Source organism: Cherax quadricarinatus, chromosome 52 (genome assembly GCF_038502225.1).
Source record: "Cherax quadricarinatus isolate ZL_2023a chromosome 52, ASM3850222v1, whole genome shotgun sequence".
Lineage (NCBI taxonomy): Eukaryota > Metazoa > Arthropoda > Malacostraca > Decapoda > Parastacidae > Cherax > Cherax quadricarinatus.
Window position 1 is genome coordinate 18,990,508 of NC_091343.1, and position 15,683 is coordinate 19,006,190.

The 15,683-nt window shown below is 42.9% G+C and overlaps 1 protein-coding gene across 9 annotated transcripts in view; it reads right to left on the bottom strand.

Annotated features, from left to right (window-relative positions):
• The window catches only part of dlg1 (discs large 1), a 1,301,051-nt gene that overhangs the window by 783,643 nt on the left and 501,725 nt on the right, over positions 1-15,683 (bottom strand). For 3 of the 9 annotated variants that reach the window (XM_070096104.1, XM_070096103.1, XM_070096100.1), the window contains exon 1: positions 11,958-13,843. The exons of 2 other annotated variants lie outside the window; for them this stretch is intronic. In XM_070096104.1, the coding sequence (XP_069952205.1) occupies positions 11,958-12,968 (1,011 nt within the window). In that variant the 5' untranslated portion in view covers positions 12,969-13,843. Of the gene's footprint in view, positions 1-11,957; positions 13,846-15,683 lie in introns of those variants that run through there. 4 more of the 9 variants (XM_070096106.1, XM_070096105.1, XM_070096102.1 and 1 more) reach the window with 3 other exon arrangements.

The following is a 15,683-nucleotide window of genomic DNA, read 5'->3' on the forward strand; positions in this document are numbered from 1 at the left end:
CATCAGACCACACTGCCTCACACATCAAACCACACTGCCTCACACATCAAACCACACTGCCTCACACATCAGACCACACTGCCTCACATATCAGACCACACTGCCTCACACATCAGACCACACTGCCTCACACATCAGACCACACTGCCTCACACATCAGACCACACTGCCTCACACATAAGACCACACTACCTCACACATCAGACCATACTGCCTCACACATCAGACCACACTGCCTCACACAACTCTCCACAGACCAAGATACAGGGTAAACAAAAGATGGTTCACTCCCCAGAGGCTCTACATGTTACTCACACAATGCTTCACCCACAGTTCCTTTCTCGCAGTAATCAGATGGATAATCCAATACGTCCACATAACAGTGGCGGGTTCTGTGATTCACCTGTGACGGGTTTCGAGGACTTTTCTACCCCCGTAGCCCCGCCCTGAGGCCAGGTTATCCTGGTGACTGCCTGGTTAACCAGGCTTTTTGTACTGGCGGCCCGCAAGCCCATATAGTCTTCATAACACGCCTGATCCAGCACTTATACAAGATATCCGGTATCTTCAAAGTTATTCTTTTTAGTTCCGGCAATATTTCACCTACTGGTGGTATGTTGAAGAGTCTTGTTGCAAGCATGTTGGCATAGTGCTCTCTGACTGTACCCACGGCTCCCCTGCTCTTCACTAGGTTAATTCCACACTTTGTTACACGTCTTTCACTTCAGTGTTGTTACACCAGCGTGCAGGTTACTGACCAGGTCCTCACGTATCTTCCATGTATGAGGTATCTCCCTTTTTTTTCGTTCGTGAGGGAACAATTGAGGTTCTCTGAGGTGTTCCCAATAGTTTACATGTCTTGGCTAGGAGGCCAGTATGTTTTCCGGCTCTGCTCTCTCTCTCTCTCTCCTGCCTTGGAAGGAGCTCTGAGCACATCTCACACACGTGATTTAACAAGTACCATCATAGGTATATACCTCTTATATACCTTCAATGAGTTCCCAGAGTTTTTCCACTCCCTAAGCCCGGCCATGGGCCATTTTGTTTTGAAAGTTCTCATAATCCACTCTGCCATTTTCTTGGCCTTTGCCTTGTCGTGTTTTCTGACATCCTCTAACATAACTATTCCTGAGCCTTTTAACTGTTCGTCGTGTTTTACGGTGTGAGTTGCCTGCGTTGTGAACACCGCGCTCGTTGTGAACACCGCGCTCATTGTGAACACCGCGCTCGTTGTGAACACCGCGCTCGTTGCGAACACCGCGCTCGTTGGGAACACCGCGCTCGTTGCGAACACCGCGCTCGTTGTGAACACCGCGCTCGTTGTGAACACCGCGCTCATTGTGAACACCGCGCTCGTTGTGAACACCGCGCTCATTGTGAATACCGCGCTCATTGTGAACACCGCGCTCATTGTGAACACCGCGCTCATTGTGAACACCGCGCTCATTGTGAACACCGCGCTCGTTGTGAACACCGCGCTCATTGTGAACACCGCGCTCATTGTGAACACCGCGCTCGTTGTGAACACCGCGCTCATTGTGAACACCGCGCTCGTTGTGAACACCGCGCTCGTTGCGAACACCGCGCTCGTTGTGAACACCGCGCTCGTTGTGTGAGCTTCGCTCCTCTCCTGGCTAAGCAGCTGTCACCATTAAATACCGTGTTAAGTTCTCTACGCTTTAGGAGCCAGGACTTTTATTTACGTTACGCAGGCAAAAGCGTAACATTTCCACTTGTCGATTTAGTCTCGTCTATTATCGTTACTTCCAACACCACGGTGCCAAACACAGGGGATTCAATATCTATGAATTTCTGCCTTGATTAATCTTAAATCACCAACTCATGACTATCAAATAAATTAAGTCTGCCCTAACAAGGTTAGTGCAGACCGTGACACGAACAAGGTTCACCCACGTTCACTGTGACCACGAACAAGGTTCACCCACGTTCACTGTGACCACGAACAAGGTTCACCCACGCTCACTGTGACCACGAACAAGGTTCATCCACGCTCACTGTGACCACGAACAAGGTTCACCCACGCTCACTGTGACCACGAACAAAGTTCACCCACGCTCACTGTGACCACGAACAAGGTTCACCCACGCTCACTGTGACCACGAACAAGGTTCACCAATGCTCACCGTGACCACTAATAAGGTTCACCCATGATCACTGTGACCACTAATAAGGTTCACCAATGCTCACTGTGACCACGAACAAGGTTCACCCAGGTTCAAGTGACTAGGAAGTCTGGTCTGTGATCGGGTCGCGGGGGCGCTGGCCCCCGGAGAAGTCCTTCCGGTATCCTTTCTCTCTGAGTCACCTATAAAAAGCTCCTTTCTCATTTCTCCGTATTGGGTTGATAAAAACCCCCTCGTGGGCGAAACGTTTCGATAAGAATACTCAGATGTTGCACATGCGTCTTATACAACCCTCCCTTTCCCATCTTTCCTCTGGCCTTCTCTCTATATTTTCTCATTCAGTTGAGACCCGAAAGTGATCCAAGACGGACCGAAACATCGTCAAAGGCTTCCTTTCCCATGTTTAGATGTGTGATCTGTATATATATATATATCTGTATATATATATATATATATATATATATATATATATATATATATATATATATATATATATATAATATATATATATATATATATATATATATATATATATATATATATATATATATATATATATATATATATATATATATAAAACACAGAGTTACTATCGCTTACCAGTAGTAGCTTCCTGTGGCCCAGCGGCCAGGTCCCCGACCAGGTTCAAGATCAGGTCCCTGACCAGGTGCAGGACCAGGTCCCCGACTAAGTCCCCGACCAGGTCCCTGACCAGGTCCCTGACCAGGTCCACGACCCGGCCCCTGGCCAGGTCCAAGATCAGGTTCCTGGCCAGGGCCAAAACCAGGTCTCTTGGTTGCTCTGTTATCAGACTGTTATCCATCCCATTGTGACTTTGTAAATGGTCCAAGTCGGACCGAAACGTCGTCGTAAGCTTCTCTCTTTTATGTGCGGGTTATTTGTGTATCGTTCCAGTCACGGTATTGTGCCTTTTTGTTATCCATCCTGTAGACGGGAGTGTAAAAGGATAATGGATATACCAAAAACTAGGAACTAGTCTTCACCTCCCCCCAAAGGTATATCTACGATTATAAGAAAATTTGCTTACAGCGTCATCAGACAGGCAAAAGAGCTTTTGTCCCAAAATGTGTGTGGGGCATCGACCGTGGGCGCGGCGCAGCAACTGGCCCACTAACACACCGCCTCGCCATGACGTAAGTCTGCAACCAGGCCTCTCTCTCTCTGTCTGTCTGTCTGTCTGTCTGTCTCTCTCTCTCTCTCTCTCTCTCCCTCCCTCTCTACATCAATTTCTTTAATACCAAAAAGCCTACTGGATGGCCGAGTAGCCAGAGTCTAATCCTGAATTTCTTTTCCCCCGTCATACCTATCATTAAACGTGAATACTTTTGTTTGTGTGAATGTAAACGTGTCAGTATGGGCGAATCTACTATGAAACTAATGAAGCTTAGATCTGAGGACCTCTAATCCCGGAGGGGCCCCAAAAGCAACTTTAATCCACACTGCTTAAAAATTTGGGGTCTACTGTATGAGAAGGGGTTGCCGAGAGGGGCCCCCATAACAGTTCAAACTTCGGGACACTACAAATGTGGAGTGTCACTGTGTGTTGGTCAACTACACTACAACGAAAGTGCGAGAGAATGAAAGGTTGAAGAATGTATTCTGAGAGGAATGAAAACACGAGACGTGTAGCAGATCAAGGTTTCCGGGAAACAACGTTTTGCTCTTTGTATACACATATAGACCAGAAGAAGTGATCAAGGTCCCAGGATTGTTAGTCTTTTCATGAACCAATTTTTTATTTATTTCTTTTTTATTATCACACTGGCCGATTCCCACCAAGGCAGGGTGGCCCGAAAAAGAAAAACTTTCACCATCATTCACTCCATCACTGTCTTGCCAGAAGGGTGCTTTACACTACAGTTTTTAAACTGCAACATTAACACCCCTCCTTCAGAGTGCAGGCACTGTACTTCCCATCTCCAGGACTCAAGTCCGGACTGCCGGTTTCCCTGAACCCCTTCATAAATGTTACTTTGCTCACACTCCAACAGCATGTCAAGTATTAAAAACCATTTGTCTCCATTCACTCCTATCAAACACGCTCACGCATGCCTGCTGGAAGTCCAAGCCCCTCGCACACAAAACCTCCTTTACCCCCTCCCTCCAACCTGTCCTAGGCCGACCCCTACCCCGCCTTCCTTCCACTACAGACTGATACACTCTTGAAGTCATTCTGTTTCGCTCCATTCTCTCTACATGTCCGAACCACCTCAACAACCCTTCAATTTACAGTTATCAATTACAAAGGTCTATAAACCATACACAGAAATACACACACTTTTCACTTGTATCTCTCAATATAGATACAGTGAATACATTACGATACAACAGATCGTGTAAAGAATTAAACAACATATGTTTGTTACGTCTTTAAACAGAAAATACAACTCATTATACATTGTAGCAATTCCAGTACGCAACAGTCAACTTCCGTAAACACCATTTCGCCACACAAGGGCTTCATCAGTCCAATACAAAGTAGAAATGGGTAAGGAGAGGAGGAGTTTGAGGTAATCAGTCCCTCAACCTGGAGTCGATGTGTTCAGTCCATCAATCTTGTAGGAACATTTCTTCAATAAAGATTCCCATGTGTTGCATAAGTGTCTCTATTCTTCAACTTGTCGCTTTTCAAAACCATTCATCACACAAATCATGACACAAATCACGCAACAATACCTAAACAAATCACACGCAGGGTTCCACACCAGCGGAAACTTACATATATCACACCGGGTGTTTTACAAGCGACATAAAACACCACCAAGTTTAATTTCTGTTGTCTGAAAGCTGATGACATTCATACGAGATAATTAAAACTTCCAACCTTCAGAAAATCGATGATACTTATACTTGTTCTTGATTTTCTTAATAATTTTTAATTTAAACGATGAATGTATATTGGAAGACGTAATACAACTCAATATTCAAAATGATTTATGGTAAAATTTACTATTACACACACACACACACACACACACACACACACACACACACACACACACACACACACACACACACACACACACACACGCTTTTACCTCTATTAGGTTCCTTAATCCTCTCCCCCACGATGCGACCCCGAACAATCAGCTAACCTATTTATTACTGTATAAACAGGGTCATTACGGTTTAGAAAACTTGCAAATGTGTCACTCCTCCCAGGATTGAACACGGGTACATCGGTTGTGTCTCCACTGACCTACGAAGAGGATGCTGTAAAAATATTATTCCTATCTAATTGGCTTTCTTTTCAGATGTAAATAATACACTGACTAACTTTTGTTCCCACAAATATTGTACAGAAGAACAGCAACACACTGCTGATGTCTCCAATTTCGTTACATCAAAAAAAGTATTACAAACAGTGTTTAAGATCAATGATAAATAACGCAACGTCTTTAAGTTAACACTCAACCCCAATTTGGAAAAATAATAATAATAACAATTAAAATAATTAGGTCATTCTCACGAACGTTATGATCATTATATTAACATTCTTCTCATTCCTCCTCGATGAATTACGATACATCTTAAATGAGTGTTTGAAGCCAAGCAGACGAGGCTTCTCAGAGTTATCGCATCCAGTTGTTGAAACTTGGAAAGGGTAACGTAACTTTTGATGCTAAGGTACCTGCACGAGCCAACAGTTGCTTCGACTCTTCCTTCCCCCACCTTGAAAAGTTAAAATCGATCGGATGATGCGTTCTCAAGTTATCACAAAGGAACGTTTATAGAGGGAGAGAAGAAAATTTCAGCCAACAATTTAAAGGTATCCGTTTGGGGGATACCTAATAATAAAAGTAACAATAACAACTTACCTGTCTACACAGCACCGTCTAGGACTCTCACTCTTACCTATCAAGAAAGGAAAGGTAGAAACACAAGTTAGAACCACTCATCTACAAGTTAATGGGGAACGTTATTTGAATGAGAGAGAGAGAGAGAGAGAGAGAGAGAGAGAGAGAGAGAGAGAGAGAGAGAGAGAGAGAGAGAGAGAGAGAGAGAGAGAGAGAGAGAGACCATGGCCGGGCTCCGAGAGTAGTAAAACTCTCGGAATGAATGACTATAAATATAAATAAATAAATATATATATATATATATATATATATATATATATATATATATATATATATATATATATATATATATATATATATATACGTCAAGTATTAAAAACCATTTGTCTCCATTCACTCCTATCAAACACGCTCACGTGCGAGGGACTTGGACTTCCAGCAGGCATGCGTGAGCGTGTTTGATAGGAGTGAATGGAGACTAATGGTTTTTAATACTTGACGTGCTGTTGGAGTGTGAGCAAAGTAACATTTATGAAGGGGTTCAGGGAAACCGGCAGGCCGGACTTGAGTCCTGGAGATGGGAAGTACAGTGCCTGCACTCTGAAGGAGGGGTGTTAATGTTGCAGTTTAAAAACTGTAGTGTAAAGCACCCTTCTGGCAAGACAGTGATGGAGTGAATGATGGTGAAAGTTTTTCTTTTTCGGGCCACCCTGCCTTGGTGGGAATCGGCCAGTGTGATAATAAAATAATAATAATATATATGTATATATATATATGTCATGCCGAATAGGCAAAACTTGCGATCTTGGCTTAAATAGCAACGCTCATCTTGCCATATAGGACAAGCGAAAATTTGTGTATGCAATAATTTCGCCAAAATCATTCTGAACCTAACGAAAAAAATATATTTCACTGTGTTTGTTTAGTATTAAATTACTGTAAACAAATCTAAAATATATTTAGTTGGGTTAGGCTAAAATAAATTGTTCTTCTTATAATAAGGTTAGGTAAGTTTTCTAAGATTCTTTTGGAGCAAAATTATAAATTTTTACTTTAACATTAATGAAAAAAATATATCTTCAAACGTACAGGAAATTTTTTTAGAAAGGACTTAATTTTAAACAAGTTCTTGCTAATTGACCAGTTTTACATATTGGGCACGACATATATATATATATATATATATATTTATATATATATATATATTTATATATATATATATATATATATTAATATATATATATATATATATATATATACACATATATATATATATATATATATATATATATACACACACACACACACATACAAGTATTTTTTAAAGACAGAAATGCTAAGACAAGTCCTACTATTACTATTACTTAATACTTCGATTATCATTATTATTATTCCATTCAATGAATGACAGGCTGGAATATATATGAAGATTCTTTTTCTATTCCACTGCTATAAAGATCACAGTATGGCAGGACAGGATATAAACATCACAGTATGGCAGGACAGGATATAAACATCACAGTATGGCAGGACAGGATATAAACATCACAGTATGGCAGGACAGGATATAAACATCACAGTATGGCAGGACAGGATATAAACATCACAGTATGGCAGGACAGGATATAAACATCACAGTATGGCAGGACAGGATATAAACATCACAGTATGGCAGGACAGGATATAAACATCACAGTATGGCAGGACAGGATATAAACATCACAGTATGGTAGGACAGGATATAAACATCACAGTATGGCAGGACAGGATATAACCATCACAGTATGGCAGGACAGGATATAAACATCACAGTATGGCAGGACAGGATATAAACATCACAGTATGACAGGACAGGATATAAACATCACAGTATGGCAGGACAGGATATAAACATCACAGTATGGCAGGACAGGATATAAACATCACAGTATGGCAGGACAGGATATAAACATCACAGTATGGCAGGACAGGATATAAACATCACAGTATGACAGGACAGGATATAAACATCACAGTATGGCAGGACAGGATATAAACATCACAGTATGGCAGGACAGGATATAAACATCACAGTATGGCAGGACAGGATATAAACATCACAGTATGGCAGGACAGGATATAAACATCACAGTATGGCAGGACAGGATATAAACATCACAGTATGGCAGGACAGGATATAAACATCACAGTATGGCAGGACAGGATATAAACATCACAGTATGGCAGGACAGGATATAAACATCACAGTATGGCAGGACAGGATATAAACATCACAGTATGGCAGGACAGGATATAAACATCACAGTATGGCAGGACAGGATATAAACATCACAGTATGGCAGGACAGGATATAAACATCACAGTATGGCAGGACAGGATATAAACATCACAGTATGGCAGGACAGGATATAAACATCACAGTATGGCAGGACAGGATATAAACATCACAGTATGGCAGGACAGGATATAAACATCACAGTATGGCAGGGCAGGATATAAACATCACAGTATGGCAGGACAGGATATAAACATCACAGTATGGCAGGACAGGATATAAACATCACAGTATGGCAGGACAGGATATAAACATCACAGTATGGCAGGACAGGATATAAACACAGTGATTTATGTATATATGATGATTGATTCATCTCTATTAGAGATATTAAATTATCTGGTATAATCGACAGGCTTTAAACCCCCCTTAACAAACATCGACCTCCACACCCTTGAAATCCCCTTCAACACTGAAAACACTTGGGAAGGCGTGACCTTCCCACTGCATAGAAACCAGACAACAGTGACAACATTAACCCAGCTCTTACACCCAGACAACTGACCATTATGTAAACACACAACAATATAACAGCAACTTTGATATACCGCTGATGAGTTTCGAGAGCTTTTCTACTCCCGAAGCCCGGCCCTAGGCCAGGCTTGCCTGACGCGTGCCTGGTCAACCAGGCTGTTGCTGCTGGGATAATAATGAGACAAATCCAGCAGGCGATCAAGTCAATTGCTAGGTTTTATATGCATAAAGTACACAGACTTAGTGAATATATCATACATTCTTATAAAATAATCTTGAGGGCAAATAGATACTTTGGACGAATAAAAAATACTTGTAGATTTAACCTGAGATAACCCAATCAAGTCAAACAATGTGAATATTCATTGAGATCCCTGTCAACGGACATGCAAGGATATACACAGTGAGGTGCATATCTCTTAGTGTATATATACTGGCAGTTTACTTAAATCACTATTTTAGGTATTTAGGTATTCTTGACAGGTAGTGAGCAGGTTCCATGAGGCCTTGCTGACCCCCGTGCAGTTAGTAGGCTTTAAACCCTATTAACCATCGTGCCAACTGACATCACTAAACCAACACAAGTGAGACAACATACTTCAGGAATGACAACATTCAACAAGAGTGACAACACTACAAGAGTGACAACACTACAAGTGGCAACACTACAAGAATGACAACACTACAAGAATGACAACACTACAAGAGTGACAACACTACAAGAATGACAACACTACAAGAGTGACAACACTACAAGAGTGACAACACTACAAGAATGACAACACTACAAGAATGACAACACTACAAGAGTGACAACACTACAAGAGTGACAACACTACAAGAGTGACAACACTACAAGAGTGATAACACTACAAGAGTGACAACACTACAAGAGTGACAACACTACAAGAGTGACAACACTACAAGAATGACAACACTACAAGAATGACATCACTACAAGAGACAACACTACAAGAGTGATAACACTACAAAACTGACAACACTACAAGAATGTCAACACTACAAGAATGACAACACTACAAAAGTGACAACACTATAAGAATAACAACACTACAGGAGTGACAACACTATAAGAATGACAACACTACAAAAGTGACAACACTACAAGAATGACAACACTACAAGAGTGACAACACTACAAGAGTGTCAACACTACAAGACAACACTACAAGAATGACAACACTACAAGAGTGACAACACTACAAGAAAGAATGACAACACTACAAGAATGACAACACAACAAGAAATGTGACAACACAACAACACTACAAGAATGACAACACTACAAGAAAGAATGACAACAAGAATGACAACACAACAAGAATGACAACACAACAAGAATGTCAACACTACAAGAGTGACAACACAACAAGAATACTACAAGAAAAGTGACAAACTATACAAGAATGACAACACAACAAGAATGTCAACACTACAAGAGTGACAACACAACAAGAATGACAACACAACAAGAATGACAACACAACAAGAATGACAACACAACAAGAATGACAACACAACAAGAGTGACAACACAACAAGAATGACAACACTACAAGAATGACAACACAACAAGAATGACAACACTACAAGAGTGACAACACAACAAGAATGACAACACTACAAGAATGACAACACTACAAGAATGACAACACAACAAGAATGACAACACTACAAGAGTGACAACACTACAAGAGTGACAACACAACAAGAATGACAACACTACAAGAGTGACAACACTACAAGAGTGACAACACTACAAGAATGACAACACTACAAGAATGACAACACTACAAGAGTGACAACACTACAAGAATGACAACACTACAAGAATGACAACACTACAAGAATGACAACACTACAAAAGTGACAACACTACAAGAATGACAACACTACAAGAATGACAACACTACAAAAGTGACAACACTACAAGAATGACAACACTACAAGAATGACAACACTACAAAAGTGACAACACTACAAGAATAACAACACTACAAGAGTGACAACACTACAAGAGTGACAACACTACAAGAATGACAACACTACAAAAGTGACAACACTACAAGAATGACAACACAACTTGTGCGTATTTACAGACTAAAATAGCCACCGCTTAATACCACACTCGGTTATAACCGTCTTCCTACAGCGTAGTCGTCAACAGAAAACTACACCTAATATCTAAGAACTTCTTATATTTTCGGAACTTCTTATAAAAAGTTTACCTATATCTATTTTTCCAAAAAGTTTAAATCGAAAGTTTGTTTCTGTAGTAAATATGCTTGAGTTCAGGAAACTTTTAGTTTGAATTTTTTGGGTTATAAGTATGATAATTGTACTTATAATAATAATAATAATAATAATAATAATAATAATAATAATAATAATAATAATCTTTATTTATTCAAGTACATGATACAACTTATACGAACCATAGTCACATATTAATGTATATAAAGCCCCTTGTTATACAGAGCATTTCGGGCAAATTAGGTCAATTTTGTCCCCAGGACGCGACCCACACAAGTCGACTAACACCCAGGTACCTATTTTACCGTTAGGTGAACAATGACAGCAGGTGTCTTATGGAAACACGTCCTAATGTTTCCACCCGTAACGGGGATCGAACCACGAACCTCAATTTGTGAGCTGAGTGCGCTCACTCAGTCTATCAATCTTTTCAAGATAGACTGATTACATCGACTCCAGACTGAGGGACTGATTCCCTCAAACTCCTGGTCTTCACCATTCTTCTTCGTATACGACTGATGAAGCCACTGTGTGGCGAAACGTTTCCTCAATAAAGATACCCAAGTGCTGCACATGTGTCTAATTTATCAACAACGTAACCCAGAGATGTTATCTTGGTGTCAAGGAACATATCTTAGGACCAATGATATCCTAGCAAGAATGGAGTACTGAGCACAGAGTAGAGTACATAAGATGGCCAGGCTGGTATCCCCCTACACTCTCTAAGAGAAAATACAAGCCACACCTACTGTGGTATCCCCTACAGCCCCTGAGAAATAACACAAGCCAAGCCCACTGCATATTACCCACACAAAGTGAAAGATAAAGATAGCACCCCCACTGTGGGATACTTTACACCCTGGGAGAGAGTGAAAATTAGCGCCCACAGAGGTATCCCTGTGACCAGCCTCACCTTGGGTTTCCGGGTGAGCTTCTTTCCTAACTTCTTGAACTTCTTGATGCTCTTTGGGTATATCTGGAAGGCCTGGCGAGCCACCTTGCCTCGCCTCTGGTTGGAGTATTTGGAGTTCCTTATGACAGCCCCGGAACGCGGGGGAGGGGCTGTGGGTATGGAGGACACGGAGTGGAGGGAACCCAGGGAGATGATGGAGTTCCTGCCTCGATCTCTCCTCGACTCCGGCATCACAATTCCCTTCTCCAAGGAGTCCTTGAGTGGCTTTCTCTCGTGGGTAAGCCAGCCTATCCGGTCCTCAGGCTTGATATCGGGTTCTATCGTGCCGAGGAAATGGTCATCCTCCCACTCCAGCTTATTCATGATATCGTGAGCCTTGTCCAGGAAATTGACTCCTTTCCAGTATTCCTCTGATTTGTTGGCAAGATTCAGGTCGTCTTCGCTCGTATTGTCAATGCTTCCTATCTTATTATATAGCTTGTTTAAGATACCCAAACCTTTCCAAGTCTCTTCTGATGACGTTTTTAACTTATTTAGAGGAGATGCGTCTTTCAGGGATTCCCTACTGCTATAGCGGTTCCTGATCCTACTTATTAGAGTGTTTCCTTTATAACTGGAGTCATCAGCATCTTCTGTTTTGGTCTCCGTTTTGTCTTTCTCCTCGGATAAGTTATCCTTGCTGCTGTAACAGCTTTTCATCCGGCCGAAGAACTTTCCTGACAAGCTGGTCCTTGGTGAATCAGATGAAGCTTCAGATGTATATTTCCTGCTGGTGTCATCTTCTGCTGCGTTCTCCAGGCTATCAGCGCCTGTCTTCGGTGAATGCTGTGTGAGCGAGGAGTCGCATGTCTTGGCTAAGGAGCTTTCAGGAACCGTCTCGCAACGCTTAAAGTTTCTTGAACGCTCTAGGGAAGTGACCTTTTCCTTGCACTTCCTCCCGAAGGAGCTTCTGAAGAGCTGGAAGTCGAGGGAGAGGGACTTGCGTATCCCTCTCTGGTTCTCCTGCTCCATGTCCTACGCAGGTTGGATGATGGACAACCTCGCCAGAGTCCTGTGACGATGACGTGCGACAATGACTGTCCCTCTAACGTATAACTCTGAGGCGACACTATAAACAAATGTCAAAGTTGAAGAACAGCAACACAGAGGAATTTTAATAATTAGTTTTTTCCAACTTTCACCGGAGGCGATGGACAAAGAAACTATGTTTATATCTCAAGCTGAACATTTCCTCACATTTACCCGTAAGGAAAAGAGAGAGAGAGAGAGAGAGAGAGAGAGAGAGAGAGAGAGAGAGAGAGAGAGAGAGAGAGAGAGAGAGAGAGAGAGAGAGTGTGAGTGTTATTCCGTCACTCCGGTAAAGTCAAACACAAGACGGAACTTTCTATCACCGGTGCCACAAACTTGGTCACGAAATCTTGAATAAAATCTCTTAATTAACTTTGGGGTAGACACGAGGCTGGAGGTCGCCAGGTATGGCCAGACTAGAGTACACGATCTTTCAAAACATCTCTGGTCAACAGCTCCTCTCGTCTGCGTTTCCCGTGACGCCAGGAGGGTAATGCCTCTAGTATAGTGATTCAAATTCTTCGCTCAACTTGGGCAACTTCCCATACTAATTTTTTTATTACAGGGCAAGAGACTGGAAAATAAGTTTTATGAAATGAAATTTTCATTTCTGGCATGTAAACTGGACCTGACTAGATTGGGTCGATACATTTGATGTAGTGTTCCTTCCTTCTTAAGCTGATGTGACTTGGACCTGCCTAGCATGGGCCAGTAGGCCTGCTGCAGTGGTCCATCTTTCTTATCTTCTTATGTCAGTTTCAGGTACACACAGGATAAACAACGTTACATATCTAGAGGTCAGTGTGCAAGGTGCGTTCACGCCAGCTAACGCAGACTCCACCAGGTAACTAGAGGTGTCCACAGGGAAACCCTTCCACATACACGCGCGCGCAAACAAGCTCACACACACACACACACACACACACACACACACACACACACACACACACACTTAAATCCTCGACTCACGAAATAGTAATGACGCGAGTTCAAATCCCGCCCGTGGTATGGTTTGGTTTTTTAAATCCTCGATTTGTGTGTGTGTAAAATGACCAAACGCACCCAATCCGACTACAACAAGCGAAGAATTACCCAAAACCCAGAATAAAGACGACTGTGCCAGGCTTTCTGACACCAGACACTAACGCCAGGCTTTCTGACACCAGACACTAACACCAGGCTTTCTGACACCAGACACTAACACCAGGCTTTCTGACACCAGTCACTAACACCCGGCATTTTGACATCAGACACCAACGCCAGGCTTTCTGACACCAGACACCAACACTAGGCTTTCTGACCCCAGACTCCAACACCAGGCTTTCTGACACCAGACACCAACGCCAGGCTTTATGACACCAGACACTAACACCAGGCTTTCTGACACCAGACACTAACGCCAGGCTTTCTGACACCAGACACTAACGCCAGGGTTTCTGACACCAGACCCCAACGCCAGGCTTTCTGACACCAGACTCCAACGCCAGGCTTTCTGACACCAGACACTAACACCAGGCTTTCTGACACCAGACACCAACACCAGGCTTTCTGACACCAGACACCAACGCCAGGCTTTCTGACACCAGACACCAACGCCAGGCTTTCTGACACCAGAGAGAAATAAAGATAACTAATTTTTTAGGAAACAGATGACACAAAACACTCAAGAGTAACCCAACCAAATTCTCCCACAAACAACAACACTCCCACACCACCACCACCCTCCCACACGATCCCACACCACCACCACCCTCCCACACGATCCCACACCACCACCCTCCCACACGATCCCACACCACCACCACCACCCTCCCACACCATCCCACACCACCACCACCCGCCCTCACCATCCCACACCACCACCACCCTCCCTCACCATCCCACACCACCACCACCCTCCCACACGATCCCACACCACCACCACCACCCTCCCACACGATCCCACACCACCACCACCACCCTCCCACACGATCCCACACCACCACCACCCGCCCACACGATCCCACACCACCACCACCACCCTCCCACACGATCCCACACCACCACCACCCTCCCACACGATCCCACACCACCACCACCCTCCCTCACCATCCCACACCACCACCACCCTCCCTCACCATCCCCCTTACTAAGTCAGAAGTTATGTATGTGGTGACGAAGTTCGGAGTTAATCAGGTTGAAGTTACTGTCGGGACGATACGTACGTTACACAAATTTGATTAAACACACACACACACACACACAAACACACACACACACACACACACACACACAGACACACACACACAGACACACACACAGACACACACACACACACACACACACACACACACACACACACACACACACATACACACACACATACACAGAGGGATGTTAGGAAGTATTTCTTCAGTCATAGAGTCGCCCGGAAGTGGAACAATCTGGAGTGTGATGTAGTTACGTGGTTACCTGGAGGGAGGATCCATACATAGCTTTAAGAAGAGGTATGATAAAGTTCATGATGAAGGGAGAGTTTGGACCTAGTAGCGACCAGCGAAGAGGCGGAGTCAGGAGCTAGGATGAAAGTCACGGCTTCAGGAAGCTCGGTATAACAACAAGATGTGTAGTATCTGTTTATATAAACAAACACTTCCGTTTCTCTCTCTCTCTCTCTCT